This window comes from Cercospora kikuchii (assembly GCF_019650295.1).
Source record: "Cercospora kikuchii DNA, contig_00006, whole genome shotgun sequence".
NCBI classification, from domain to species: domain Eukaryota; kingdom Fungi; phylum Ascomycota; class Dothideomycetes; order Mycosphaerellales; family Mycosphaerellaceae; genus Cercospora; species Cercospora kikuchii.
The window spans coordinates 1,454,791-1,482,314 of record NW_025408587.1 but is presented as its reverse complement, the minus strand read 5'-3'; the positions used below and the strand labels follow the sequence as shown (position 1 = coordinate 1,482,314).

The 27,524-nt window shown below is 53.8% G+C and overlaps 11 protein-coding genes across 11 annotated transcripts; 5 read left to right on the top strand and 6 right to left on the bottom strand.

Moving 5' to 3' along the window:
• Positions 1-89: 89 nt before the first annotated feature.
• CKM354_000949400 (uncharacterized protein) lies at positions 90-587 on the top strand (the record flags this gene model as incomplete). The annotated part of the gene is made up of 1 exon (XM_044804918.1): positions 90-587. The coding sequence occupies one exon, from the start codon at positions 90-92 to the stop codon at positions 585-587; it is 498 nt and encodes a 165-aa protein (XP_044660853.1).
• Positions 588-1,367: 780 nt separating this feature from the next.
• Positions 1,368-3,145, top strand: CKM354_000949300 (uncharacterized protein; the record flags this gene model as incomplete). The annotated part of the gene is made up of 2 exons (XM_044804917.1): positions 1,368-1,387; positions 1,525-3,145. 2 exons carry the CDS (start codon positions 1,368-1,370, stop codon positions 3,143-3,145), a joined length of 1,641 nt encoding a protein of 546 aa, XP_044660852.1.
• Positions 3,146-3,230: 85 nt separating this feature from the next.
• CKM354_000949200 (uncharacterized protein) lies at positions 3,231-3,641 on the bottom strand (the record flags this gene model as incomplete). Its single annotated transcript, XM_044804916.1, has 1 exon — positions 3,231-3,641. One exon carries the CDS (start codon positions 3,639-3,641, stop codon positions 3,231-3,233), a length of 411 nt encoding a protein of 136 aa, XP_044660851.1.
• Positions 3,642-4,067: 426 nt separating this feature from the next.
• CKM354_000949100 (uncharacterized protein) lies at positions 4,068-4,664 on the bottom strand (the record flags this gene model as incomplete). Its single annotated transcript, XM_044804915.1, has 1 exon — positions 4,068-4,664. The coding sequence occupies one exon, from the start codon at positions 4,662-4,664 to the stop codon at positions 4,068-4,070; it is 597 nt and encodes a 198-aa protein (XP_044660850.1).
• Positions 4,665-5,444: 780 nt separating this feature from the next.
• CKM354_000949000 (uncharacterized protein) lies at positions 5,445-6,992 on the top strand (the record flags this gene model as incomplete). Its single annotated transcript, XM_044804914.1, has 1 exon — positions 5,445-6,992. The coding sequence occupies one exon, from the start codon at positions 5,445-5,447 to the stop codon at positions 6,990-6,992; it is 1,548 nt and encodes a 515-aa protein (XP_044660849.1).
• Positions 6,993-7,491: 499 nt separating this feature from the next.
• Positions 7,492-9,118, top strand: CKM354_000948900 (uncharacterized protein; the record flags this gene model as incomplete). Its single annotated transcript, XM_044804913.1, has 2 exons — positions 7,492-8,094; positions 8,168-9,118. 2 exons carry the CDS (start codon positions 7,492-7,494, stop codon positions 9,116-9,118), a joined length of 1,554 nt encoding a protein of 517 aa, XP_044660848.1.
• Positions 9,119-9,417: 299 nt separating this feature from the next.
• On the bottom strand, positions 9,418-11,292 carry CKM354_000948800 (uncharacterized protein; the record flags this gene model as incomplete). The annotated part of the gene is made up of 3 exons (XM_044804912.1): positions 9,418-9,491; positions 9,544-10,854; positions 10,911-11,292. The coding sequence occupies 3 exons, from the start codon at positions 11,290-11,292 to the stop codon at positions 9,418-9,420; spliced, it is 1,767 nt and encodes a 588-aa protein (XP_044660847.1).
• A 750-nt stretch (positions 11,293-12,042) lies between these two features.
• On the bottom strand, positions 12,043-12,765 carry CKM354_000948700 (uncharacterized protein; the record flags this gene model as incomplete). The annotated part of the gene is made up of 1 exon (XM_044804911.1): positions 12,043-12,765. One exon carries the CDS (start codon positions 12,763-12,765, stop codon positions 12,043-12,045), a length of 723 nt encoding a protein of 240 aa, XP_044660846.1.
• Positions 12,766-14,614: 1,849 nt separating this feature from the next.
• On the bottom strand, positions 14,615-16,549 carry CKM354_000948600 (uncharacterized protein; the record flags this gene model as incomplete). The annotated part of the gene is made up of 2 exons (XM_044804910.1): positions 14,615-16,039; positions 16,091-16,549. The coding sequence occupies 2 exons, from the start codon at positions 16,547-16,549 to the stop codon at positions 14,615-14,617; spliced, it is 1,884 nt and encodes a 627-aa protein (XP_044660845.1).
• Positions 16,550-24,651: 8,102 nt separating this feature from the next.
• CKM354_000948500 (mitochondrial 54S ribosomal protein YmL10/YmL18) lies at positions 24,652-25,650 on the top strand (the record flags this gene model as incomplete). Its single annotated transcript, XM_044804909.1, has 2 exons — positions 24,652-24,965; positions 25,023-25,650. The coding sequence occupies 2 exons, from the start codon at positions 24,652-24,654 to the stop codon at positions 25,648-25,650; spliced, it is 942 nt and encodes a 313-aa protein (XP_044660844.1).
• A 494-nt stretch (positions 25,651-26,144) lies between these two features.
• Positions 26,145-27,320, bottom strand: CKM354_000948400 (uncharacterized protein; the record flags this gene model as incomplete). The annotated part of the gene is made up of 1 exon (XM_044804908.1): positions 26,145-27,320. One exon carries the CDS (start codon positions 27,318-27,320, stop codon positions 26,145-26,147), a length of 1,176 nt encoding a protein of 391 aa, XP_044660843.1.
• Between the last annotated feature and the right edge of the window lie 204 nt (positions 27,321-27,524).

Sequence of the window (27,524 nt, the reverse complement as noted above, 5' to 3'; positions counted from 1 at the left end):
CTGCGCCTTACATGCTTGCTAGGCAGAAACCGATGTAAATTGAACATCTGAGCTGGGCAGGTTTGCACATTGTCCCAGCAAATTCCGCCATGCTACGCGACAAATTGAGCTACGATTCCTCGCTGCCACCATTCCTGCAACGACTTCATGAACAAAAGGCTGGCCGAGGAGACACGGACCGTCACGAGCAGCCCGTCGCGCGTGCAAAGCGCGTCAAGGATCCCAACGAGGATGATGGCCCAACTGTCGTCGATGAGAGCGGTGAAACGCTGAGTAAGGAAGAATACGAGAAACTTCAAGAAGGCAATGCTAGCGTTGACGACACCTCTAACGTAAAGGGAGAGAGTGACCCGGCCGCCGAGCCGAAGATGTCAGGCGCTCTTCCGGAGGACTCGTTGCACGGCAAAAATGTCAAGGTCACTGACGGCACGGCGCAAAAGAAGCGCAAAGCAGCAAAAGTGATTGGCAACGATGACGAATCCCAGGTCGATGGCGAGACGATCTCTTCAACTCAGAAACAGTCCAAAAAGCCGAGAAAGAAACAGAAATCAGTGAAGCTTGCGTTCAACGATGATGATGGAGACTGAATTGTCCCCGACCATTGGCCGTGAATACACTGAATCAAGCAGCAAGAGCGCGAAGGGAATCAAAGAAAATTCACTCGTCACTCCGGCTCAATCTCCGGAACGCTCATATGCAATGCCCACTGGTAAGCTCACACCATCTCTCACCACCAGCACAATGATGATACTCTTATATTGGAGCTGTCTAACTCCCAAATTGGGACATGGCGAAAGAAACTATACGCAAAACCTCTGAAAGTCGTAGCCGCTTCCTGTTCTACACATTGCTTGGCGGTTGATCAAAAGCTGACGACGAGTCGCAGATTCAAAGTCATGTTCGAACACATGACCAAAACACGCTGGCTGGGAGAATAACATATTTCCAGCATCAACTGGCATTAGCAGTCAGCAATCGAAATGCAGCTGCATCTTCCACCCTGGTGCAAACCACACGGCATGCCACTTGGATTGGTCAGCCGCACCATACGCCCTGTGCGGACTGGGATATCCTTTGTCTTGCAGGTTGATGTGATGTTCTGCGCGCATTGGGAGCCATGGTGTGCCCATTCTTCGGCCATTATACACATCTCAATTAACGTGTGCGCGGAACGGTAATCGGCCGACACATAATGCCGGGGTGGCATGAAACAATCGATAGGAAATTTAGAGTTCTTATGGCTACATAGGGCAAGACACGCACACGGCTTGTGCTTGAACATGGGCTGCCGTACATAAAGAGGGTGGGCTTCCATGGAGATGCAGAACCCTATCACATCCGCTTTGCGACTTTTTCTCTCGAGTAGCATGGCGACCAGCTCTGACGTGTATGGCGGCTCGAAGATGGCACCTCAATCTTCACACATATTGCTGAAGGTCTCGCCAAAAACCCTGATGGATTGGCTGTGATCACTATGCACCAATCAGCCAACCATCTTTCTGAGCTGAACACCTGCAAAACGAGTCTGGAGTCCGGTGGCTTGGGGGCAGGAAATACATCTACTCGCAACTGCCTGGCATGGACTTACAATCAGCTACATGCGGCTGCCGTTAAGCTGGCATTTGGCCTGCAACAACGGGGCATCCAACCAGGCATGAGAATCGCGACTTTCATACCCAACCGCGTGGAATACCCGCTACTATTGTGGATGTCTACACTGCTCCGCGTAACGCTCTGCTCTCTCGATCCTGGTGCAACTCAATCACCTCGTGATGTTGAACTGGAGTCATTCCTGACTAGGTTGAAACCCGATGCTATCGTAGTGCTGGACTCGTCTGCCGGCATACAAGTCGACGCTGTTCTTTTGAGACTGAGCCTACCGGTCCCTAAAGTCAAGATTTTCCTCGATGATGGACCTCACGCGAATTGGAGCACTATTCTCGACATCACGGGACAAGTCAGGACGAACGAAAGCGAGAAGGAAGCACTTGTCAACTCTGCCCTTCACGACGATCCAGACAGGACAAGCTTCATACTCTTCACTTCGGGCACTTCGTTCGGCCGGCCAAAAGGCTGTGTCCGCCGCGTAGCTGGAACAACTAATTCACTTCACACTCTGCACTGGGGCGACGAGTTCCACTCCAAATCGCGAGTCTTGACTTCCACTGCTAATTTTCGCGTCACTTGTCCGACGCTACATCTCTCCGCCTGGAAAGCCGGTGCTTGCGCAGTCATGCCAGACCCCACGAAAGGTGTCCAAGGAGTGATGCAGGCTATCCGTGAGCACGAGATAACCTTCTTACTTTTCATCCCAGCTCTTCTGCATGCTTTCGTGGTGGAGCTTCAAACTGCGGATAATTCTTTAGACGCAAGTGGTGTCAAGTCTGTCGTTCTAGGAGGAGATATGGTGACTCGCGACCTCATGGTCCAAGCCGCGAAGACCTTCCCGCAAGCCCATATCTTCGCCACGCATGGAATGACAGAAGGAGACAGTCTATTCGAGTGGCCTTTCTTGGACGGTACCAAAGGTGTGGAAGGCATTCCCTACTTCAAGGATATTGCTCCCCTGGGCAAAGTGGCGAAAGGCGCACATCTCCGCATTCGTGATCCGGGTACTGGTAAAATAACCCGTAGAGGCGAGCCGGGAGAACTTGTTGCGCGTTGCGGGAGTATCATCAAGCACTATCTCGACCACACCAATGAAGACTCCTTTCTGCAAGACGAAGAAGACGGCAAACAGTGGTTCAGGACTGGCGATTTGGCTGTCATGAACGAGGATGGTCTGACCTATATTCTTGGTCGCATTAAGGATATTATCAGGCGAGCTGAGATACCGATCCCACCCGCTGCGCTCGAAAACTGTATTGCGGTTTTCACAGGCTCCTCAGCGGCTGTACTGGCATGGCCGCACGCCACATTTGGACAAGTTCCGCTTGCTGTCGTAGAAGCTTTGCATGGAAAGACAGCAGACGAGGTCAAAGACCAAGTCGTGACCATGTTTGGACAAGACTACGCATTGGGCGGGGTGGTGACTTTACAGCAGCTGGGACTTGAATCGTGGCCATCGAACGCTACAGGAAAAATTATGAAGCTGGAATTGATGCCGAAGGTGGAAGAATATTTGGGGAAAAACCCACTGCCCTAGAACATACGAGAATGGAAAAGAGCGCAAAGAGAACGAAAAGTAGAAGGGCAAATCTATGATGAATGTCCTACTCACGTCCCCCCATTCATCGACGACCATAAACATCAACAGCCGAAATGCTCCGATGTGTCTTTGCGACAGAAGACGACTGCGGCAATTCACTCTTCTTCGCTTCCCATAAAGCAAGAAAGTCCTTCGCTAGAACCCATTTATCAGTGCTCTTTTCTGGAGCATCTGCTTGACGTTCAAGTGCGCCATGCGCCGCCTCGATCATGTGGATGGTCCTTGCAATGCATCTTTCGACGCTGATGTCTAACTTTGCATCGTCAGCGGCTTTTTGTCCCACGACGGAGATGAATTCCACAACGCGATCCTGTCGCTTATTCTTTTTGAGTGCTTGAGATGATTCTCTGGCACGATCCATCATCCACTCCATGCGATTAGCTCCGGCCGGCGGAGAGGGAGGTGGGGAGGGGTCGGAGGATCGGGACTTCATTATAAGGCGGTGTTGTCAGGGTTCGGGAGGATTAATTGATCAGACCTGCTGATGATGTAAGAAGAAAAAGGAAGCTGGATCGCTGCAAGGTGCACGATATTGCCGACGGAGAATATGAGCAGATGTATGGGACACTATCAAAGAGCTATTAATGGCATATAGACCAGGAGAACAATGGCAGGTTGCTTCTTGGCACCTGGACAAAGAGATGTTGCTGGACAAGGAGGGAGGAAGCACCAATGACAAGAGTTTTGAGAAATTCTGGAGATGGAGTACGTGAGAGACTTCATTGGAAAGTGGTTTGGAGTGTGTTAAATTTGAGAACGGGTCATACCTGATGACTTACCTACAAACCTACAATGCCAAATGTTGTTACACATGCTAAATCATGCACTGCTTGTCAGATATCTTTCAAGGACACGAAGATCAAGAACCCTCACTCAGGCTTCGTCGTGAGCTTGGAGTACTTGAGCTCACAACAGGAGCGCTGGAAGGACGGGGAATTCGTGACACGCTACGCGAGCTGACACTGGTGGTCGCTGTCGATGCGGTCGATGCAGAGGTAGATGTAGAACTGCTCGATGTGGAAGCGACCGAGGCCGGCCGTGGGATGCGTGAGGGGCAGGGAGAGGCCGCCAGTGGCTTATACTCATCGATGGTTTGCAGCACATCCACCAACAATCGGTTAGTCCGTTCAATCTTGTAGCCTTGGAGCTTTCTGCCAAGGTTGCCGGTGTACTGCTTCGCGCGGGCATGATCTTCTTCGGCTGCTTCGGACGGAGTGAGCTCAAATGGCAGGAGCTTAGGGCGGTCGAGTTGTGCCTGTGCAGTCTCGATCAGCGTTGTAGTCTTGGCAATAGCGCGCTCCAGTCTGAGTCGCTCTTCGAAATCGAGCGATTTGGGAAGCACAGGGGGTGGAGGAGCAGCGACGACAGGGACGACCCTTCGGGCTCGGTTCATGTAGTACTCGAGATAGCTCACACCAGGTGGCGGTATATCGAGGGGTCTGCTGTTGTCCGACATTGGGGTTCTTCTGTTTGTTGTTGCGTTTAGTTGGCTGTTATCAGAAGGAGATTCTGTCTGTCGTAGAGGATCTGTCGAAGAAATTGGGACGCTAAGGGCCAGGATAGTAGCGTTTTATGAAGCATGTGTGAGCACTATCAAAGGCATTGTCTGCTTCGAACAAAGCACGTTCTCGCAGTCTTCTTGTGCTAGGTTCATTGTCTGCCGCCTTCGATGCATGTCGATGCGGCCAGCTCGAAAGAGACGTGGATGGTGAGAGTGTGAGAGGATCCGCCTGGTGGTGAAAGGCAACTGACCACGTCAGCCGTCGCGCTCGTCGCAGTGCAACATGGGGGCCCGATGGCGGTGGACGAGGGGCGGAGCGGCAGCAGAGGTGAAACGACGATGATGACTGCCGCAGCCACTCGATGCTCCGCCACCGCGCCCGTCTATTTCCATCTGCAGGACCGGACCCCTTCTCAGCCTTGCAGACACACGCGCTGCACACGAATGAACGACCCGCTGCATCTTTTTCGGTGCCTTTGTTGCATGCCGTCACCCCCGTTGCGCCTCGACCATCGCCGCAACTGCTCACGCACACGCATCCACTCCCACTCGCCCTCGACCACTTGGCGAGCTGCGTAAGGCAGAACCCTGCACGCAACGCGCAATCAGCGCCTGCCACCTTCCGAAGCCAAAGCCACGACTGGGGACCGAGCACCAAAAGTCGGCCTATTCCTCCATTCTACAGACATCGCCCTCCCACCGTACACACCACAGTCGCTACACGTCTCGCCGGCCATGGCGGCGCATGACTACTACACGAACAACAATCACAACTACTACAACGCCACTCCTTACGACAACTACTCTTACCGAAACGATGCGCCTCTTCCACCCGTTCCCCAGCAACCGCAGTCGCCTTTAGATGACCGCGCGGGCCTGTACACACATCAGACGCCACAGCACAGCTATCCCGGAGCGAGCGGGAGGAATCACCACGATGGAGATCCCTTTGACGACGGCAATGCGATTCCACTAGACGGAAGGAAACCGAACAAGTACGATTCAACAAACACAGTCTCGCCCGTGTTACCGCACGAGCAGGATGACCCGTTTGTGCGCGACGCAGACCCTCGGAGAAAGAGACGGCGTACGGATGGCATTGCGCCTCCCAAGCAGGGCTGGTTTAAAGGGAGGATTACATGGATGGTCTTCATTCTGACATTCGCCCAAATCGTCGTCTTCGTGGCAGAATTGATCAGAAATGGGGTCCTCACGGGTACACCCATCGCGATCAAGCCGTCGTTCAATCCTATGATTGGTCCTTCGCCGTATGTGTTGATCAACATGGGAGCGCGGTATCAGCCCTGCATGCACACCATGCCGGGCGTCCAGGACAATGCTGTGCCTATCTCATGGCCCTGTCCGAACGCAACTGCGACCACTGGCGACAGTGTTACATGTCAGCTGTCAGATCTCTGTGGTTTCGATGCCGATCAGAACCCGCGCGTGAATGGCTCCCTGGATGACAACCCTGCTCCCGATCAATGGTGGCGCTTCATTGTACCCATTTTCCTTCACGCTGGCATCATCCATATTGGCTTCAATATGCTACTCCAGCTAACTCTGGGACGAGACGTCGAATTGCTGATTGGTAGCATCCGCTTTGCCATTTTGTACTTCGCCTCTGGCATCTTTGGCTTCATCTTGGGCGGCAACTTCGCTGCTACGGGCATAGCATCCACTGGAGCTTCGGGCAGCTTGTTCGGCATATTAGCCATCACTCTGCTCGACCTACTGTACACATGGAAGGAGCGAAGGAGCCCGGCCAAGGATTTGATGTTCATCTTCATCGACGTGGTCATCGCATTCGTGCTCGGTCTTCTGCCTGGACTGGACAACTTCTCGCATATCGGAGGTTTCTTGATGGGACTGGTACTGGGTGTTTGTCTTTTGCGCTCACCCACCGCCATCGGGCAACGAACATCAGACCCCATGTACACCCACGTTGCCGATCAAAACGATCGAAATGCAACACTCAAGGCCTTTGTCAAGGATCCCGTTGGTCATTTCAAGGGCCGGAAGGGTGTCTGGTGGGCGTGGTGGCTGGTCCGCGCAATTGCTCTAGTCGGAGCATTGATCGCTTTCATTTTACTCTTAAAGAACTTTTACGAATGGCGCGGCGGATGTTCTTGGTGCAAATATTTGTCTTGCCTTCCGATCAAAGTGGGCGACACAGATTGGTGTAGCATTGGCAACCTAGATTTCACCAGTACTACCACGAATAGTACCTCGAAACGCAGTCTCCTGGAGTTGACGAGGGATGTTTTTGAGTTGCAGAATTGAACGAAAACACTGCTCGTACTGAATGCGAGCATGAAATGGGCAGAAAGCTACGCTGAGCGCACACGGTACTCGGTAAAGCGAAGACCAAGAAACAGGGATATTTATTGTGTTTTAGCGAGGCGCTGGGGGTTTAACGACAGAGCGGGCCAACGGCATCGCCTATTGAAGGGCATGCATATGTAAAAGATCTGTTTCATTTATGCATCGGGCAAAGGAAGCGAGCACAGCTTGAACAAGACACATGGGGATGCGAAGTCTATTAGCATGCAAATGATGAGTGTGACCCCAAACCTTTTCTTGCTTACCTCAAAACTTATCAACTTCATCCGCCACAATTTTCCGCTTACCTGTTACTAGCATATGCCACCATATCAACCGACGCGAGATGCACTACTGCACGCCGCCCCTCTCACGCGCATACCACATCGGTGAAGCTCAAGCAGGTTGTTAGACGTTCGAACGTGCCCACCTCATGCTCCAACCTCTTCACAAATAAGTTATGCCGACACTCACATTCCTCCGCATCGTAAGCGGCCTACTGACAGCCTGGATCATCACCCACCTATACAAAATCTTCTACAACCACTTCTTCCATCCTCTATCTCGCTTTCCGGGCCCAAAAGCAGTTGCGACAGGCTGGTACAAAGCTTATCAAGAAATCTGTCTCGCCCGCAATTGGTTCGATGTCCTGAAAGACTTACATGCGACCTATGGCGAAATCGTTCGCGTTGGACCAAACGAGTTACATTTCTGCTCTCCTACCGCGTACCATGAAATCTACAATAATATGAATCGCTGGGATAAGGATGAAGTGCTTTACACTTCCTTCGGCGAGGATTCGAGCTCGTTTGGATATGTAAAGTATCGGGATGCGAAGATGAGGAAAGATGTTTTGGCGCCGATGTTTTCGAGGCGAGCGATTTCGGAATTACAGGGTGTGGTGAAGGAAAAGATGGCCAGGTTGTGTATGGCTTTGGAGAGGAATTGGAAGGCGGGCAAGTCGAGTGATGTTTTGTTCGCGTTGAGATGTTTTACATTGGATACGATCGTGGAGTATTGTTTTGCGAAGGATGTGGAGAGTACGGAGGTGGAGGACTTTCAGGTATGTGTTTTCGTATTTGATGAGATGAGTTCGGAGTGTGGATGGAATGATTGCTGACTGAAATTGTTCCAAGGCTCCGGTTGTGGTGGCTATGGATGCTTCGTTGCCTAGCTTCATCCTGTTCAAGCACTTTTCACTACTTCGCAAGACTGTCTTTGGCCTTCCGGGTTGGTTGACGAGATTGAGTAATCCGGCGTTGGCTGGGTTGGTTGATTTACACGAGCTGCTCAGTGCTCAGGTCAACGAGGTGGTGCAGAATCCAGCATCACTGCAGAAGAGTCCGCATCCAACAATCTACCACCGACTCATGGATCCAGAACTGAACACAGCAGCAGGAATTCCTTCACCCAAAAGTCTCTTCGAGGAGGCACTGGCTCTAGTCTTTGGTGCTGTTGACTCCGCCGCGAACACGACTATGCTGGGGACATATCACGTCTTGCAGAATCCCCGTATCAAACAACGACTTCTGGAGGAGCTCGAGACCGCATGGAAGGAGACATCAAACTCCAACGCGTCCGACGAGTCCAGCAACGAGGACAAACTGTCCTCCATCCCCTCAATCGAAATCCTTGAGCGCCTCCCATATCTCACAGCAATAATCAAAGAATCTCTCCGTCTCTCCCCAGGCGTTCCACATCCACTCTCACGAGTCACACCCTCAACAGGAGCAACAATCAGCAACCAACACATCCCACCAGGAACCGTAGTCGGAATGTCTCACCTCTTTGTCCACTACTCTCCCGAATGCTTCTCTTCACCCGAGACCTTCGACCCGGAGCGCTGGCTTCAATCCGACAGTGCCGCACTAGAGAAATGGCTGTTGCCTTTCTCACGTGGACCCAGAGCCTGCTTAGGACTCACGTTGGCCATGTGCGAATTGTACTTCGCATTCGCCTTACTATTCTGGAAATTTGATCTCCAATTGGATGGGACCAAAAAAGAGCATCTTGCGTATCGAGAATGCTTTCTGCCTTCGTTTCGGGAACCACACATGCGGGCTTTCTGTAAGCCCGCCGTGAGATGAGAAATTACTGTAACTGTCTTTGAGGATGCATACTCTCATGAGGAACTATGGAAAGTTGAACGTCATGTAGCACCATCGTCGTAAAACGACGGCAGTCTGAAATTTCGTCTCTGTATGGAACACAACATCTATCGCTCAGTCGCGCTGTCTTTTTGTAATAACACAATCTCGTTTACTCGCACAAACCTTCGGATCGCTTCCGATTCTTGTTACATACATAGGGGCGTCGGGAGGGTATCGTAGCTAAAGTAGTATCGCCATAGGAGGTCCCCTTGACCGATCTCCAGATGGGCAAGCAATTACTCTCTCGAGACGTCACGGCCAAAAAGCGAGGACTTTACCCAGTCCATGATGACCAAGATGCGGTTGCGTGCTGTATCGACATTAGCTTTGCGTCGAAATGTGTGCGAATTATGTGAACTTACTGCTGAAGCACATGCTCAAGTATGCTGATCGCCAGAACAAGTAGGTCAACTGTCCTCCGCTTGCAAGGTTTCCAGTGAGCCAAGAGATATCAGCAACGGCCTTTTCACTGCCAATGTATGCCAAAGATCCTTGATGCGAGTACTCGAATGGGCCCATCTGCTGCACGCGGCGCAGACGCTTTTGAAGGTCTTTGATCTGCTCAAACACCTTGTTGCGGGCCTCCTGGTTTGCTGCCTTTTCCTGGTCTTCTGAGAGTACCTTGAGCTTGGCCTCGATTTCTTCGGTCTTAGCCATCTGGTTAAACAGGCGCGCCAGGAAGCTACCTTCTTGGGAGGCGACTTGTGCAGTTGGTGCGTAGTTGGCGACGGCGCAGTCACCGACAGCCCAGATGTTCTCAGCGCCCTTCACGACAAGGTACTCATTGACTGCCAATCCACGCCTAGAGTCTTTCTGTGCCGGAATTTGGTTCATGAGATCCTTCACAATAGGTCGAACCGCGTTTCCAGTGGCCCACACGAGCAAACCGTAAGGAATCTTCTCAGTAACCTTTTGTCCTTCCGCGTTGGTGTACTCGGCTTCGATGTGCTCCGCCTCCACCTTCTTGACCATTGTCTTTGTGCGAATATCGATGGTTTCCTCCTTGAACGTCTTTTCGGTGTAATCAATCAGACTCTTGGAGAATGAGGGCAGAACAGATGGCAGGGCTTCGATGAGAGTGACGTGGAAGTTGTCCTGGATCTCCGGCATCCACTTCTTGAGGTCATCCTCGAAGAAATCTTGCAATTCACCGGCAAACTCGACACCCGTTGGACCACCACCGACCACCACCATGTGCAGCAGACGCTTTCGCTCCTCTGGCGATTGGTCCTTGAACGAGGCAGTCTCACAGCAGTCCATGATCCGCTTCCGAATGCGCTGTGCGTCTCCGACCTCCTTCAAGAAGCAGCCGTGTTCTCGCACACCAGGGATTCCAAACGTGGCGTTCTCAGCACCAACGCCGACCACCAGCATGTCGAAGGGGACCTGATTCGATGAAACGCTACCCTTGACCTCGGAGTCATCATTGATGTAGACAACCTTCTTTTCGTAGTCAATCTTGGTCGCTTCAGCTTCATAGTATTTGACCTGAGTCTTCTTGTGGCGGAGGAAGTTGCGGATGGGCTCCATGATGCTGCGGTGCTCGATCGTGCCGGTGGTACATGATGGGAGGAGCGGCGTGAACAGAAAGTAGTTTCGTGGAGAGATGACGACGACGTTGTAGTTTTCGGTGTCGAGCTTCTTCAAGAGTGAGACAGAGCCCCAGCCGGTGCCTGAATGGAATCAGTATGCGCAGTGCCAATATATCCATGACGCGCCCTCGACCTACCCAGCACGACCAATGTCTTCTTGTTCGGATCTTGTTCAGCCTGCTCAGCGGGATTACGGTCGACGTAGATGGTGTAGCCCGTGTAGATCAGAGTGCCAGCCAGAGAGATATATGTGAGTCGCCAGGTCCACTTCAGGAAACGCCATGATCCCTTCTTAACCTGCTGTTTATCTGGCAGCTTGTCTGACACCTTGTCCGCAAAGCCCCTCTGGAACTGCAATCGAGGGGTCTGTGTCGTCGTCCGAGTCGCATTGGCAGCTCGCAGTGGCTGTTGGAACGGTGTCGTTCTCTGTGCTGTCGCGAATCCGCGCGGGCCGGCCAGCTTCAAGCCCATCGACGCGCTCAACCGAGCCAGCGGCCTGGCAGCGGCTGGAGTCGCCATTGTAGGCAGCAGCAACAGCGGCGATGCCGGAGATGGGAACACAGGTGGATTGTAGTTGTCGCGCTGCTGTGTTGAGAGAAAAGAGCTGCACCCAGGGACTGCAATCTTTTGTCAACGACGTCCGAGCTTCTACGTCTTCGGCGCTACTCGCTCAGCTAAATCGAGCAGACCGGGCCGCCGGATCCGCGCGTGCAATGCTTGTCTGCTTGGCTCGAACGTTGGTGAATTGAAAATCTATAGCAAAGGCGTCACCAATGATAGGACATGCCGTGATAGCGTTTTTGCTTATACTACTGACCACGTTCAGGTGGAAAGCAACGACCGTGACCGTGGAGAAATTCGTCTCGTTATCTGATCGACAAGCATCGCTGGCACTTATCTTCCAGCTGTGACGACGGTGACGCCATCTGCTCCATCGGCGCCAATGAGTGAGACAAGGCGAAGGTAAACCGAACAACAGTGAACAACACTCATCATCTGTGACCACATGTCTTCTGTTTCTCACAGAAAGTCTCTATGGACCTTCCATCCGAGCAATTATGTTCCCAATCACCAATGCTCCGTATCCTACACACGCAAAACGAATATTCTTCTATGCTCCTGGGCAACCATGGCACCGTCGATGCCTCCATTCGCCGTCGTCCATCATCGTACATCAAAGATCAGAATCGCAACTTCGGGTATCCATAATCAAATCGCCTTGAGGCGAAAACTCTTTCGAACTTCCGTACACGGCAGAGGAAACCCATGTCATCGTCCCATTACTCCCATGCACGCCATTGCTGCGGCGAGAACCATCGTTCCTAATGAGATATATGCTGATCGCATCGTGCTAGACGGGCTGGGCAATGTATCGAATGGACTTCCCTGTCCGCTGTAATCGTTGCTGCTGGTCTGCCCATTACCACGAGAGCTTGTCGCCGCTGGCGTTGCCGGGCTCGAGCTGTCGACAAGGATGGTGGTCTGCTCAGTGACTGTTGGGACTGGGCTGCTCGATGTGATACTCTCGCTCGTACTCGCCGTGCTTGCCGACCTTGTGGAACTCGTCTCTGTGCTGGAGGCACTCGGAACGCTTTGTGTGCGGCTTCTCGTGGCCAATGCTTGGCTCGAGGTGGTGTCGGTGTCTTGGTCTGGTGCTCTGGCGGAGCTCCCACAAAGAGCCTTTGGTCCGTTGCCAGCGAGGAATTGTGTGAGGATTGGAAAGTCTTTGAGGTCTGCATTGTCGCAAGCGTCTTGAACCCTCTGTTCCATGTCCTGCATGCCTTGCGCGCAGGCTGAACTGCAATCATTGCCGCCTTGTGGAAAATCCTCCGCCACGCACCCGCTGATGGTCGCCGTATAGACCTTCGCACAGGCAGCAGGTAGACTCGATGGGTCTGGATCGTTCTTGTCAGATTTGAAGTTGCTCAGGCTCACTGTCGCGAATGCCACCGCGGGAAGCGCCAGCAGCGCTGTGGCTCCATCCAAGCGCATATCGCGATGCGAACGGCCAATGTCTTGGGTGATGCTGATGATGTTGCCTTGGGTACAGAGCGCGCGCGAACGGCTTCGAGCCTCGTGCTGAAGCGGCAGCTACCGCGAGACTCGAGAGATGCTTGCAATTTGGCTGATGAGATTCGAGGCCGCACCCGCCGTCCTAATTTCACGGTAGCGATCGAATGCCTTACTCGTGAGTCGAGCGGCAGCACCTGGCTGCAAGGGGGTCGATGAATCTCAATTGCTGATGGACTGCTGGAAACGTCGCGGCGCTGGTATGTGGAAGCAATGCGAGCGGAGAATCAGCGTTCCGCCGCAACGGAAGGTGCTGTTCACAACGGAAAGGAAAGTATAACAAAATGAGCGCCCGCGATTCGTGCTATTGCAGTCCTGTCATACAGCAACTTGAGAAGAGTGAAAAAGCGGATTCGTTGGTCGTCGCCAGACCCGTGGCACTCGCCTTCTGGTCAACAATTCATTCCAGTCTGGCGTGCCGCGCTCAGCACTCGAGCGAGCTGCACAGCAAACACTCCGCGCTCAAAACGTGAGACGCACATGGAGAGGCTCTTCTCATTCGACCTGCAGGCAGACCGACGAGCAAATCAGAACGCGAGACCATGTCGCCGAACAGTACTGACAGGGATGTGAGGTCAATCTGAAACCGTTTCAGGACGAGATGCCTCGGGCCGCTATTTACGGCCAACGTCATTCGTGCTGCCTCTCAATTTCCCATAACATGAACTTCATACTGACAAATCCCTCTTTCATCATAATGCTGAGCTAACAATTGCTCAGGCCCGACAGCTATCGCTGCTCATCATGTTCGCCATGGATGAGAATCCCGCTCTGACACTAGTGACCGGTAGAAAGACTTAAGCGCCGTGAGTGTCCGTCTACAGAGCCTCGGGTTTCAGCCATACGAAGCGACACCCATACGATCAGTACACCACTTGCACACTTCGTATCATGCCTGAACTGTGCGACAATCTTGCACACATTGCATCGGCAACTGAGTCTTGGCCTTGGTTCTCGCCGGATCGGAGAATTCGCATCGCACGAGTCCAGATAGCATATCACATGAACGCCAAGACCACATGGTATGGCAGCGCCGTCTGCGTTCCATTACCCATGTCAAAGCACTAGCAGACCAACTTATGGTCGCGTCAATACATCATCTGATCTTGAAAAAACTGTTCACGATTCCACACATACCATCATACCAGAAAAACAAATTTCGACCCGACAACGCGTGGGGACGATGTGACGTGTGCCCGACTGCAAAACTTCGACCCGACACCAGTGATGGGGCCCGTTAGCGGCGGAGATTCTTCAGAGCCACGGCCGCGCGAGAGCGTGTAGTGTTCGAATCAGCCTCATCCCGAGCGTCATCCGCTAGAAGTGCGAGTGGGCATTTGGAACACGAAACCCCTGGCTCGAGGCTCGCTGGTCTTCACTACACGTTAAGTTGACAAAGTTCGATCAGATTTGGAAACTTTTCGTTTCATAGATTCGTGTTGCAGATTCATAGTCTGCGAAATTGGGTATCGTCGTGATGAGCTCTCCCTAAACTTCTGGCGTCTACCCAGGGCAACGACTGACGTGCCTGTTTCTCTATGTAGATTACAGTTTGGCGCTCAACGCCCGTAAATGTTGTGTGAGTACAGCCAATTGGCGTTGTCTCATTCAATTTTAATGCCAAAAGACTGTGCACTACTCCGCTTCAACTGTTGGAAGCCTGGCTCCAGCGCCCAAAATGTATTCGCTCGAACGCATCAAATCTGTGGTGAAATATGTACATGAGGAAGATGGTCGTGTAATCATGGCCTCCATCACGCAATCAGTCCGCTCAATGCATAGGTGGCAGAGATTGTTGCTGCGGGAAGTTCGGCCAGCGATGGACAGGGGTCATCTCCTGAGGTTGGTTGCCATCGAGCCAAAGATTTTGGCCGACGTAAGGTAGGCGCCCTGTATGATGGGTCGTTCTGCCAAGGGGCTGATACTGCATCTGGTTGAGCTCGATATTGTTCGGCCGTGCTTGTGTGGCACCAGATGGTGGCGGGTACAGCAGCGTGGACACGTGATGTACGGGCCGATATGGCGACGCTCGCTGTTGGAGGAAATAGCTTGGCGAGATCTGTGTAGGGGCGTGCAAGGTCGTAGCAGGCTGAGGTGCAGTACCATTCGGCGATGCTGCAGCCGAGGCCTCATGTTGTGGGCTGTGGTGTCTCGACGCCTGCTGGGAATGAGAGACGTATTGCTGAGAGGATCCGGCTGAGGACGGGGGCTGAGAGGCATGCGCCGGGTTGCTTGTCGTTGGGTAGACCATAGCCATTGCCCTGGCTGGCACGCTCATAGGAGGGAGTTGCTGGCTCTGTGAGATCTGAGAGTATCCACCGCTACTGGCCGCTTGCGAGCCTGGCATGTTCAGGCTGGGCAGAGTCAATCGCGGGATGGGTGCTCCAAGGTTCGACTGGGCGGGCAAAGTCGTATATCGGTTGGGCGATGTATAGTTGCGGGTATTGGCAAGGCGCTTCGCTGGTGGTTCCGATGCACCCTCTTCGCGGGTACGCTTCACGCCTGCTTGCTGCATGCCTCGCACGTCAAAGTTCCCTAACGGCGATGGTGCTGGTGTTGGACCTAGCTGACCATTTACAGCTGGAGCTGCATGCTGTGCGGAATCGTTGTGATAAGGAGGCGACGCCTGATTCGAAGCCGGAGGCGAAGGCAGCGCTGGTGGCAAGTGCAGCGAAGACGCCGGAGGTAGAATTGGTGCCAATTGAGCCCTCACTGGAACTGGTCGAGTAGCGTGATCGAAGAAAGATGCGAACTTGCCCAGCAGGGATTGCCACTGAGCCCAGTCCTGCTCAGATGTGAAGAGATTGTACTTCATATTGCTCAGGAACTCGACCTCCATGATATGCACCTCAGCGACGTTGATGCCGGATACCTCTGCCCACGTCTTGTTCGTATACGTGTTGTCGTCCAGAAATTTATTGCCCAACATCAGGGCCACAGTGAGCAGTCTGTACTCACTGCCAGGCTTTCCCCTTACTGTAGGATTCAGTTTCTTCAGTCGATAGATGAACAGCAATGCCAGTATGACCACATTCTGTGCAACGCAGGTAGTCGAGAGTATCGTGGTAACCCATTTTCGAAATCCAGTTGTCGGCTTAGCATCGGCAGTGAGTGACCTCGAATTGGCAAGGACGATTGGGGATTCTTCGACTTGCTGCAAGAGCTCTGAGGATTCGAACCAAAATAGGCATGTTATCTGCAATCAATCAGTACTATGCCCTATTCACATTGTCCCATTCCGACTGACCTGTGCGGCAAGCTCTGATAAACTGCCCCCACTATCATTCACCGAGCGTGGTATTTGAAAGTTCGCGGCAATGGCGTTGTGGTATTGTGAACCTCGTCTTTGCTGTGACGAGTCGATCGCTGGTTCGATGGGACCCTGTTGGGGAGACGCTCGTCCATTGCCATGTGGTATTGACACTTCCGAGGCCTGGTATGAATTTGTTGGAGCTCGATATGCGGGCTTCGACCGCGAGAGGTCTAGGTGATTTTGGCTGCAATCCCCAGCCTGGAAGCTCATGGGCCGTGAAGAATGCACGCCACTCATCTCAGGCGGAGGAGTCAATGCCCGGTTGAGGTCGTGAGCTCGAGCGTGTGAGGCCCAACTGTCCCGTGATCGATCGTAGGCGTGAATGTGTGATGCCGGACAGTCTTTGGAGGAGACAAAAGGGTCTCGAAAGCGGATCGCCGTGTCGACATACATTGGAGTCGGTGCGGAGACGGAGTTGCTGGTGGTGAGTGAGGTGAATGGCGGGCAGCGGAGACCGTGGCTACGATGTGGTCATTGGGAGCTGCCCAGGTGGTGGACGAGTGGATGACGGAGAAGAAGAGCAATCAGAGCAGGAGGTGGAAGTCAAGGGCCAGACGGCAGTGCCGCACGGTTGCACGTCAGTGGGCCAAGTGAGGTTCAGGCGTGTCGTGGTCCGGCGGCGGCGGCAGGAGCAGCAACAGCAACGGCAGGTGCGCGGTGGTGATGGGAAGAGCGCAGGCGGGCGGCAGTGGCAGCGGTCGGCGTCGTTATTGTTGTTGTGCTGGACGATGGCGGATGATTGCTTCAGCAAGGGGCGGCGGCAGCGAGGTGCAGAGGCATGCGTGCCAGATGTGCAGTGCAGCAGCAGCAGGAGGAGCAATGGAAGTGTGGTGCACATCCACAACACCGAGACTTGGTGATGAGGCGGCAGGAGAGCGAGGGCGCGCGCGCCGGCGCATGCTACTAGCGTCAGTGATCAAGGTCTAGGTTGGTAAGTGTATGGAGCAAATAGCCATGCGATCATGGCGTCGGAGCACGAAGCGCACACGCTCGCTCCTTGGGACAGGAACGCTGCTGCTGGCGATGCTCAGCAGAGAGAGAGAAAGGCTCAGCAGGTACGTGTGGAGCGGCCGTGCGCTGCGGGCTGCGGCCTGCGGGCGGGTCGTTGGCGTGCGAGTCTGTTGTGGTGAGGCAGCTGCGGCAAGCGGCTGCCGCGTTGTCGATGCGATGGATGGCATGGGCCCCAAATCGCCTGCCCGCCCATGGCCCCAAGCCGAAGCGTGAGATCCATCCACCCATCCATCCATCCACATCCACCGCGGTACTGCCTGCCTGCCTGGGCACTGGTCGGTCGGTCTGCGCCGTGCCCATCCCAGGCGCCGGTCTGTCTGTCTGACTGTCTGCCCTGCCAGTAGCAGCCGCAGCAGTAGGAGCCAGACGGTGACTGTGCAAGCTCATCACCCACGCGGTCGTCGGCGATAGCAACAGCAACAGCGACAGCGACAGCACCAGCACCAGCAGCTCCAGTGACCCGTGAGTGACTTCGCCCAGGCTCAAGCTTCCCGCGCGCAGCAGCAGCAGCAGCCCAGGCAGGCCGGGCTCGCGACCGTGGGCACGCCTCGCAGCAGCAGAAAGTGAATCAGATCGCTTCGTCGGCCTCGCTGCCACCCCCAAAAAAGGCTGATCCCAATTCAGCAGATTGATGAGGGTCGTCCAGCGGCGTGAGGTAAGACCGTACAGCTCGAGACCAGTCCCGCCGGAGCCTAATCCCGTGCGCGGTCCCACTGCTTCTGACACTCGCCCGTCGCAACCGTCATGCACGCCCAGCGCGAGAGGGAAACGACGCTGCGGTGGATGAGGTTGACCGTGATGACGCTCGCGCGCCTGCAAAGGTCTGGCACCTCCTCGTCCCAGCAAGCCCGTAGGCGAGCGAGGTAGCCGATGCCGCTAGTCACAGCGCCCCCCCAGCACCACGGCTCACAACTGGGCAGTCAGCTCGCTGGGAAACTCTGCTGCCAGCCAACGACTGGCCGCTGAGACCACCCCAGAATTTCGATAGCATGTCTCATTAAGTGCTAATCGTCCGCGGAAATGGATGTCATCTGACGACACGCCTGCTCAAACAAATCTTGTGCATTCGCCCACAGGGTTGCGTGCACTTGCGAGCTGCTCGCAATTCCGCCCTTCCCTGCCCACCAGCAGGCCGACAGCCGCGACAGCAAAAAACTGTAGCCGCACCACGCCATGGCACAGACGAGAGCATGAGGTGAGAGCCACGGCGACCACGACTTTTGCGGCGTCTTCGCGCGCATGCTCCGCGCCGTGTGTGGCCGGCCTCCCTGAAAGCTTGACCGAAGTGGGTGCTGCACTGTCGCGCCGGTGTTCGCCAGAAGCGTGCATCCAAGCCCTCGTTCATGCCGTCAGGAGGCGACATCATGTCCCCGGTGGTGCTGGACCTCCGTGCATGAGACGCGGAAGGATCTGGCTGGTCATCTTCACGAACAAAGTCCCAGAGAGCTACTGTATGAGACGATCGAGCTAAGCGTCGCTGCTCCACCCATGCACGGCCTGCCAATCAGGGGCGCGCTCGTACTGCTACCAAGAGAGTCAGTTGCAGGTCGATGTGCGAAAGCCAAATTGTTGCCCGAAAGGAAGCCCCTCGTCCGGCACGCATGGACGGTGACCAAGACAACAGATGGCGTTCGTGTCAAGCCCGCTGCCTCGTCCATACCACCTTCGGCCCTCTCATTTTTAGCGTGGGCGAGGGCGCAGCGCCGTGCGGTGGAGACGCGTACGTCCAGCAAGTGCATGCAGCACTCCTCCGGCGCGTTGGCAAACGATGCTGTGGAAGTCACGAGCTCCGAGGCGTCGGATCTGATGATGCAGCCACAAAGTCGATACATTTCAGACCAGGAATGTCTCTTGCATTCCGCTGAGCAAGGTCCTTTGGAAGACGATTCTCATTGATACTTGCCCCCTCTGGCCAGCTGCACACCTGGCACAAAGTGTGGTGCGACGGATAGACTCCTCGCAACAAACAATATCGTGCTGATCCTGTCTTCCGTGTTCCGTCTTGTTGGCGAAGCTGCTTGGCATCCATGCCAAAAGCTGTCGCTGTCGCTTTGTCGGTCACGGCGCGCCACGCCACCGCTGACCGCGAAAGTACCTGCGTAGTTCGCCGACATCAGACATCACGTACTGGCGACACGCCAATCAGCGCGGCTGCTTTGGTCGCCACTTGGCAGGGCTAAACTGTAGGCATGCCTGGCAATGTATCACTCTCACGACAGCTTATCCGCTGTCGGCCCAGCCGGATTGATGACCTCGACCACGTCTTCGAAATCAATCTGCTGCTTGCACTAACCCTCAATGCGGCAATTGTGCAGTCTGGGCGCCTCCAGCAACGCCTCCACCACAACGATCCACCCTTTTCGCTGCTGCTACTGCGTGAACGTTCGTCACGTCCTGCATCACCGGAAGCGGCGTCGTCGATAAGAGATTTTCTGATCGTCTAGTCCTACCACGGCGCTTTGCAAATTTCTTGTTTACACGGGCTGATGCAAGCGAGCTGACGAACAACTGGATCGGGTTGCGCGGCTGTGCTTTGGACTGCATGACTTCTGATCTACACTGGTGAGCGCTGTCCGGGAAAAGGCGTTGTGAGACTCGCGAAGTATGCGCCTTCCTTGGTATTCCACAATAATCGTTCCATCTCGCAGCGCAGCGCAGCATACTTTCCGCGATGGATCGCAGGGCTTTGCACACGTCATACACAACTCGGCTGGAGCTTCGTTTCACAAATAACACATGCTTCACGGTCATGCTCGACACCGATACGCAGGTCGCTGATCAGTACCTCGAGGAATTCGCGAATGTGCCGTCAACTGCCCATGTTTGCAGTGGCATGAGCTGAGACATGTGCCACTTCATGCGTTTCGGGACGGGGTGGCATGCACAGGACTAAGGGACAGCGGTCGATCGTCCATAAAGCGCAAATCCGCCTCATCACTCGGGATGGTACCTTCTCTGGCTGGGCGGGTGTGAGGCATTGTTCCATACACGTGCAGATGCTGGCTGGACGGGTCGGAGATTCCTCGTACTGGGAGTGCGGCGCAAGTGCTGATGCGTCGTCGCAGCGATGGATGGACATGCTGGCTGGCGGCACCCACCACCGCTGCTTCCACTTCGTTCATGTCCGCTGGTGTCCAACGTGATATGAAGTGGGCCCGGGCTTGTTCGAGAGACGAGGAGGAGCAGAAGCAATGCAGGAATTCGTAATGCACCTGGTCCAATCATCAGTCATGCAGTGCAAGGTTCACTAGTCATGGCTCGCTGGAGTACATCGGGAAGTCACAGACTACATGCCATCTGTTTTAGCACGATGAGTCTCTCGCGTGTGGCACGTCTCGAAGGCGCGTCGTATGGCCAGCTGAAGCGCCGATTGCTCTGCGAGACGGCTGCCCGCCGGTCCACTACTGCCTCCGTCCACGTACCATCGTACTGTGGCACAGTGCGAGATGCAGTTCGGGGCGACGCAGCAGGCTGCGTGTCACACGGAGCGAGATGCCAGGGCGCCAAGTGGCCACCGTTCTGCGCCTTCGCACCAGCTTCGAAAACGTCCTTTCGCACTCCAGGCCCTCGCTCCTTCCGATGTGCAACGCGATTGGAAACTCTGTAAGGATTTGTGGATAGCCGCCCTTCGCTTGCACAATGATTCAACACCCGGCCAGTGTTTGCCTTCGTCATCCTTACGAGCTGCTAAAAGCACGACGCAGGCGGTACTTCGTCAATCAAAAATTCTTCCCTTGCATGTCTGGGCTGTGATTACCACGGGAGCTCCATATGCCGAGGGCGATGTCTCTCGTACTTCGGCATGTCCCATTTGCGGTCTTCTTCCGTCATTCAAGTGGACTTGCGCGCTGATGAGGCTGTGTCACTCGATAACAGTTGGCTGCTCATCCATAGCGGTCAAGCCATCAGATAGGACGGACTGCTGCACGCCCAGAAATCACCCGCGCACTGCACCTTCGCGCGCCTACTAGTTCTAGAGCACCGTTTTTAGTCAATCCACCAGGCATCTGAGACCAACAGTTCATGATCATACAGTACCCTGAGAGCGGCCACCGTTCCAAGAAGTGGCGCGCGCCGGTCCTGCTGTTTGTCGGCTGCATACGGATTATTACTGAAGGCATTGCGATATTGAGAGACTAGGTTCTGGCAGATATGACTCTGCGCATCACAACACCAACAACAATTCTAGTGACCCTGCAATATTGTCATGACCGGCCTCTTATTAGCCTCCGTGCACTCATGCATCGTAGCATCATCACCATACGCGCACCACCACCTTGATGCAAGCGGGTATTGTCCTGCGTTGATCGTATCGCACTGTACCATGCAAACAACGTCCAACATCTCCTCAACGCCCCGCCGTGGGCAGAGTGCGTATCCGTGTTGCCCGACGAGATGATGAGCTGGGCCTAGACGTGCAATTTCTGCGTGAGTTTGCGCGATCATGAGGCAGTCGTATTTCTTCGCCCTGCAGAGCTGCAACTAGTCGACAGCGATGCCTCGTGGTAGGTCGCTTAATGAGCCATCTTCAGACCGAGGCGACGTTCTGAACTTTATCCGGAACCTTCTCGTATGCGCGTGGAAAGTAGTGGGTTTTCTTCGGCACGCAGATTGGAAGTTGGCTGGAGCTGATGAGGAGCACTTCCATCCCACCTTTCCCGCCCTCTTCCTTGGACCTCCACTACACATGTCCATCCGGCTACTGCACACCAGTCTCGCAGGTCCACCCCAGGCTGCTGCAGGCCGGACCTTCCTCTGCTGGCGATCGCGAAAGTCAATCTCATCAACCGTCACGGGCACCTCCTACCGTACAAAGCAGCATCTCCTCGTCAAGGCGTGCTTCGAGACAAGTCGGTGTGAGGCTACGCCTCTACTTTTGTCCCGCCTCAACCAAAACTTGTCACCAAAGACCTGAAATTGCTTCTGCGGCCGCGACTGGGCCGTCACGGAGACACAGGCAATCGTGGTCCCGCGTACCACCAAATTGGCTGCTCAGGCTTAGTGGCCAGCGCTGCTGACATCCTGCAATCGTGGCTGCGGGCAGCTTGAGAATGAAAATCTGCCTCTTCCTGCTGCCGGGATGCAGCTTTCCAGCATCATGCGGACAACTGACCTCAAATGCGCTGCTAGGGCTACGCGTAATAATCGGACTGCCTCACGTGTCATGTTCAAGGATCGTGAGTGCATAGGCTTTACCGCACACCTCCTCAAATTCCTTTGTCAGATGCAGCTATCCTCGATTACCGAGCTCGTACCTCACAAATGTTTCTCAGGCTATCCATGACGATGGACGGCGACTGTCACCTGCTCAATCTTGCTGAGGATCGAGCGGATGCGCGAGCCAGCGAGGCGATGTGCAATATCGCAGTGACAACAATTGCTTCGTCGTTCGACCTTGCATCCAGACGTTCCGAATTTATTACCTTTCAACGTGGGTCTCGGACCAGCGACGTCCTTGAGCTCAAGCAGTGGCCTGAAGAGATGCTGGCTGGTACACGCCTCCACATCGCAATCGCTGGTACCATCGAATCCTATCGTGGAATATCCACAGCGCCGCAAACGCCGACGATACTCGACCGATGGTGAGGCAATCTCTAAGGATTCCATTTCGCCATCTGCCTGATCATCAATATTTTGCCCTCGGCTGCACGTGACCAGCATTCTCCAACACTGAGCATCCAGGATTTGAGTTGTAGTGCTCAATATTAGCTCGACGAGTCCTGGCCAACTTTGACTAATCTTCCAGAGTTGGCACAGTTCTGTGTCGTTGTGATGCTCATTTCCAATTCACTCAACGAGTCCACGGCGCGCCAATTACTCTTCCGCCAAGGGTCCGCGTCTCGTACCAGCCACCGGTGCTGAATTGCAATGATCTGCGTTGCTCTTCGACAGTCCAGCGCCAGCAACAGTGATCGTACTTCTCCATCCGGCCGTGATCGGATGCTCACGTGAGTAGTCGACACAGCATTCGAAATAACGAGGCAGATCCGCTCATGAGAGAAGGCTGCTGGCGCGATAATGCCTTTGAGGATGGCTGTGCAGCCATAGTGCTCCAGGAGAAGATGGCATTCAAGAAAAAATTTAAGACGCAAATCGTTGAAACAGCTACCAGACAACAAATCTCTGTCAGTGCCCAGAAGGAATTCCGTCACGCGACCAAAGGCCAATTGTTCGGTGCTGCCAAAACTATGTGCGTACCAGATTGTAGCTGCTGTGATATCTTCACCTGCTCTTGTTTGTGCGTGCGACCTGTCCACCTGATTTTGCAGTAGCAGCTGCAGCAGCACAGCACACTATGCCTACCTTTCAGATTCCCACGGAGGTAAGTGCAAAAGAACTACCCCTTGCAGGTTTCCACCTGGTTTGGCGAATGCTGTTCGAAGTGATGTATACTGCATACAAGCCTGAGATGTCGTTGTCCGAAGATGACCGAGATGCCACATTAGCTGACAGAACCATGAAAGCACTGGGAAAGGTGGTCGTCTACCTACCAATGCCTTTTTGCGGTAGCCTTTTCGATGATAAGCATTGGACTCCTATGCTTTGCGTACATTGGAGTAAAACAGGCACGCAGACGAGAAGCGCGTGAAATACAAAGGGATATAGAATATTGGCAAAACCCGGTAAGCTCGAGCAGTCCGTTGTTGTGTACTGTAAGGTCTTACTGATTTGTTGCAGGGCATGAATGATGTCGTCACCGAGCTGATAAAGTTGAGGCAAATAATGGCAACTCGACTAGCTCTTGGAGAGAGCATGCCGCCGAGCTATGAATATAGCTACGGCAACAAAGTGGAAGAATGGGACATTGAAAAGGACGGCTCCGTCGACGTCCGATATGCCCATGGCGGGCAAAGAAGTACATGGAGCTTGAATGACTCATAGAATCGCTCCTGTTCACCCGGAAAGGTGAAGCCTTTCTGTGAAAGTTTGCCTCATTTCTCTCTGATAGCATCGGGATACTGAGCAGGGGAAGCGTGTCTCTCAGCAGACAGCATTTTCCAGACCAAATTCAAGCCGTAAGAAATGGCTGCGACCAGCAACCCGTCTGAGCGAAGCACACGCTTTATACCAAGCAGTCGGCACCACGTGTTTAGTCGAGACAATATCTGCGATACTTGATCCAGCATTTGTGGTATTTTTGCCTTAAAGCGTTGCTTCCGAGTTCACGACTTACTAGATCGCCGAATTTGCGTTTTGTGGGGACCATCTCATCGAAATGTCATTTTCAGTCTCGGCTCTCACGACGGAAGCGGAGATGTGGAGAGTAGATAACACATACAACACAGCACCGTTAAGTTCGTCTCGACATTAGTAGAGGATGTCGATGATTCGTAGCTGCCGGCCAGACAGCATGTGGTTCGGGGTTGTGGCTGGTGAGCAGTGGCTGCGCCTTGGCAGAAGGGACTGCGGCCAGTTCGGAGGTCTCGAGACACCAGCGTTGTCGCGCTCGACCAGCGCTATCAGTCCATGCAGCACATACCACCATGCCGCCACGATTACAGCTGCTGCGCCGCGCAGTAGTGTCAATACCAACCCAGCCAACGTATCAGCCGATCGCGCCTTTCCTCTACCCCTTCCTCGGTCAACAGCGCAACGCCTCGATTCTGTCCTCCTTGTCCGACACAAAAGGTTCCTACAATAAGCGCATCAGACGAGGTCGAGGACCAGCCAGTGGGAAGGGAAAGACATCTGGGCGTGGTCATAAGGGTCAGAAGCAGCACGGAAAAGTCCCTGCCGGCTTCAATGGTGGACAAACGCCAGATTGGGTGGTAGCTGGAAAGCGAGGCTTCAAGAATGCGTAAGTCATGCTGGGAAGAAGTTCAGATTGAACGTGAAGGCTGAGACGGTGATGCAGCTTCTCTGTCGATATGACCAAGGTCAATCTCAACCGCATCCAAGATTGGATCAACCAAGGCCGACTCGATCCTTCGCAACCCATCACCCTGAAAGAGCTCAACGAGTCCCGATGTGTACACGGTGTCAAGGACGGCGTGAAACTGCTCGCTCGCGGCAAGGATGAGCTCACTACTCCAATCAATATCATCGTATCGCGAGCTAGTGCAGAAGCCATCAACACTGTCGAGAAGCTTGGAGGCACAGTCACGACGCGATACTACACGAACTTCGCCATCAAGAAGATTATGCAGGGATATATGGACCCCATTCACAGCCTGCAATCACGAATCAACGTTGCAAGCTCGGACAAGGGCGTCGAAGAGCTGGATGCAGATCAAGTGGCTGATGCGCTTACGGACGACACAAAGCGATACCCATTCCGATTGCCAGATCCCACCAGCAGAAAGCATCTCGAATACTACAGAGATTCTGCTCATAGAGGTTACTTGAGTCATATGGTCGCCGAGGGACAAGGGCCAAGTTTGTTCTTCAGGACACCTGGTTCTGCTGGCAGGACTGGAGAGAGAAAGAAGAAGCTTGTGAACAAGGCTGCGACGAGCAAAGGCGCGGACAACAGGTTGTGGTGATCCGCTGTACAAGTAATTATCATATGATGACTATACACAGCTGAAGCTGTCTCTTCTGCAGCTCCAGAATCTATGCCACATCGCACAGCTCAAGTAAATGGCTACTGTACATTTTGAACTGGTGAAGATCTGTTGGTCTGGGCCACTTGTTTGCCGAAACGAAGTTGGACGTGCATGTTCACTAGAAACATTTCGTCGACCAAAGGTCATGACACGAACCTGCGTCTCCGTGGGGTGGTAAAGATTCCGCTTTGTGTTGTGATGCTTCGTGTCCCTTCAGCCAAAGTTGGTTGCATCTGCTAACGACGGGTATGGGATCACCTGGCGAGCCTCAATTGGAGATTGGAGCAGGCCTTCCACATGAGCATGTTGCGATCTGTTATAGTGCCGGAGTATGAGAAGCCTCGACTCAAACTCTCGACTCTGACATTGCAAAGCGGAGCCTCAGTCTGAGGTATCTCATCTTGCTTAGTGCAACTGCATTAGCAAGTCGATTAGACCTTACGACGTTTGTATGCCCAATATGCTTTGAAAGGCAGCTTCCAGTCGGTCGTCCTCAACTTCGACTGGAACACGTCGAAGTCGTGTTGTTGTAACCGATCGAGCCACATTTGAGTGGCAATAGCTGGCATGTAAACGCCGAAAGCACGCTCGACCTCCTGAGCTGGAGTTTCTACACGGCCAATAGATGGCAGATGGACATGTTCCTCCTCGTCTTGATGCTCAAATTCGTGATCGGATTCATTTCCCGCCCGTATTGTGTCGAGCAGCTGACGAGCAGTGATGAGGTGATCATTGGCACGAGTGGCGACAGCAAAGACCGCATCTCGGAGGCCGTGGGCGTCAGCGCCGTTTCGAAGCACATCCTCTTCCCGCACTCCGGCCTCAGCCATGATATCTAAGGGGAGCATCACGGCTCCTTGTCGAGTGGCCCCCACATCGCCAGCTAGAGCACCTTGGTTACTGTGTGAATTGGCGGGTCCAGGGAAAGCGATCAGAGGAAGGCCACGTAGAATTGCTGTTATGCCTATGGCTTTTCCAATATGTGATGCAATGTGATCTGCAGTTGTACTCGACATCGGAAGGGCCTGGAGCGTCAAATACAGGAGGGTGCTGTAAGTGTTCTCGCCGTAGCTTTCCAATGCCGCAACGTTCGGATAGGGGGGATTCGACAGATATTTCTCCCGAGTGTCGACAATTCGCATCAGCCAGCTTTTGCTGAACTTGGAGCGTCCTCCAGTCCTCGCTTGCAGATCGTCCACGGCGTAGGCTAGCATCAGAGCAATAGGCTGTTTCGGTGGCGTTCCAGCTAGAGACTTGGTGACCGCATCGCGATGAAATTGAAGCCGCATCATACCAATGGTCGGAGTCGAGGTGGTATCGGCAGTCCGAGCGACATCTATGTTGAATGCTCGAAGGGCGACATAGGCATCTCTGGCGTGGCTCGGAATATATGGCAGAAGCAGAGATGAAGGCGTATCATATTTCCTCAAAAGATCCAGGCAGTAATTTCTGGCGCTTGATATTTCAGCTGCAGAGGTAATTTCTGTTGGGGGCTGCCTGACGCTCGAGGCAGCTCTTCTCTGAGCGAGTGTTTTCCTGATGCATGTTGATGGCTTGAAGGCATGGATTGCGCTGCAGCTTCGGGGGAAGCTCTTCATGCTGTTCATGCAGCCAAGGACTTGTTAACAATAGCAAAGATTCGACTCAGACCCTCAGGCTGCTCGCTCCATATTGATACAGGTCCGTGTCTCTGCGATTTTCGTGTCAACTCGAGTATGGATGGTGGTTGCTGCCACAAAGTCCAGGGACGGAAAAGTGAAGCGACGCGAGGCTGTCACGTCGTCATCCAGCTCGCGTCTCCAGCCGCGTGA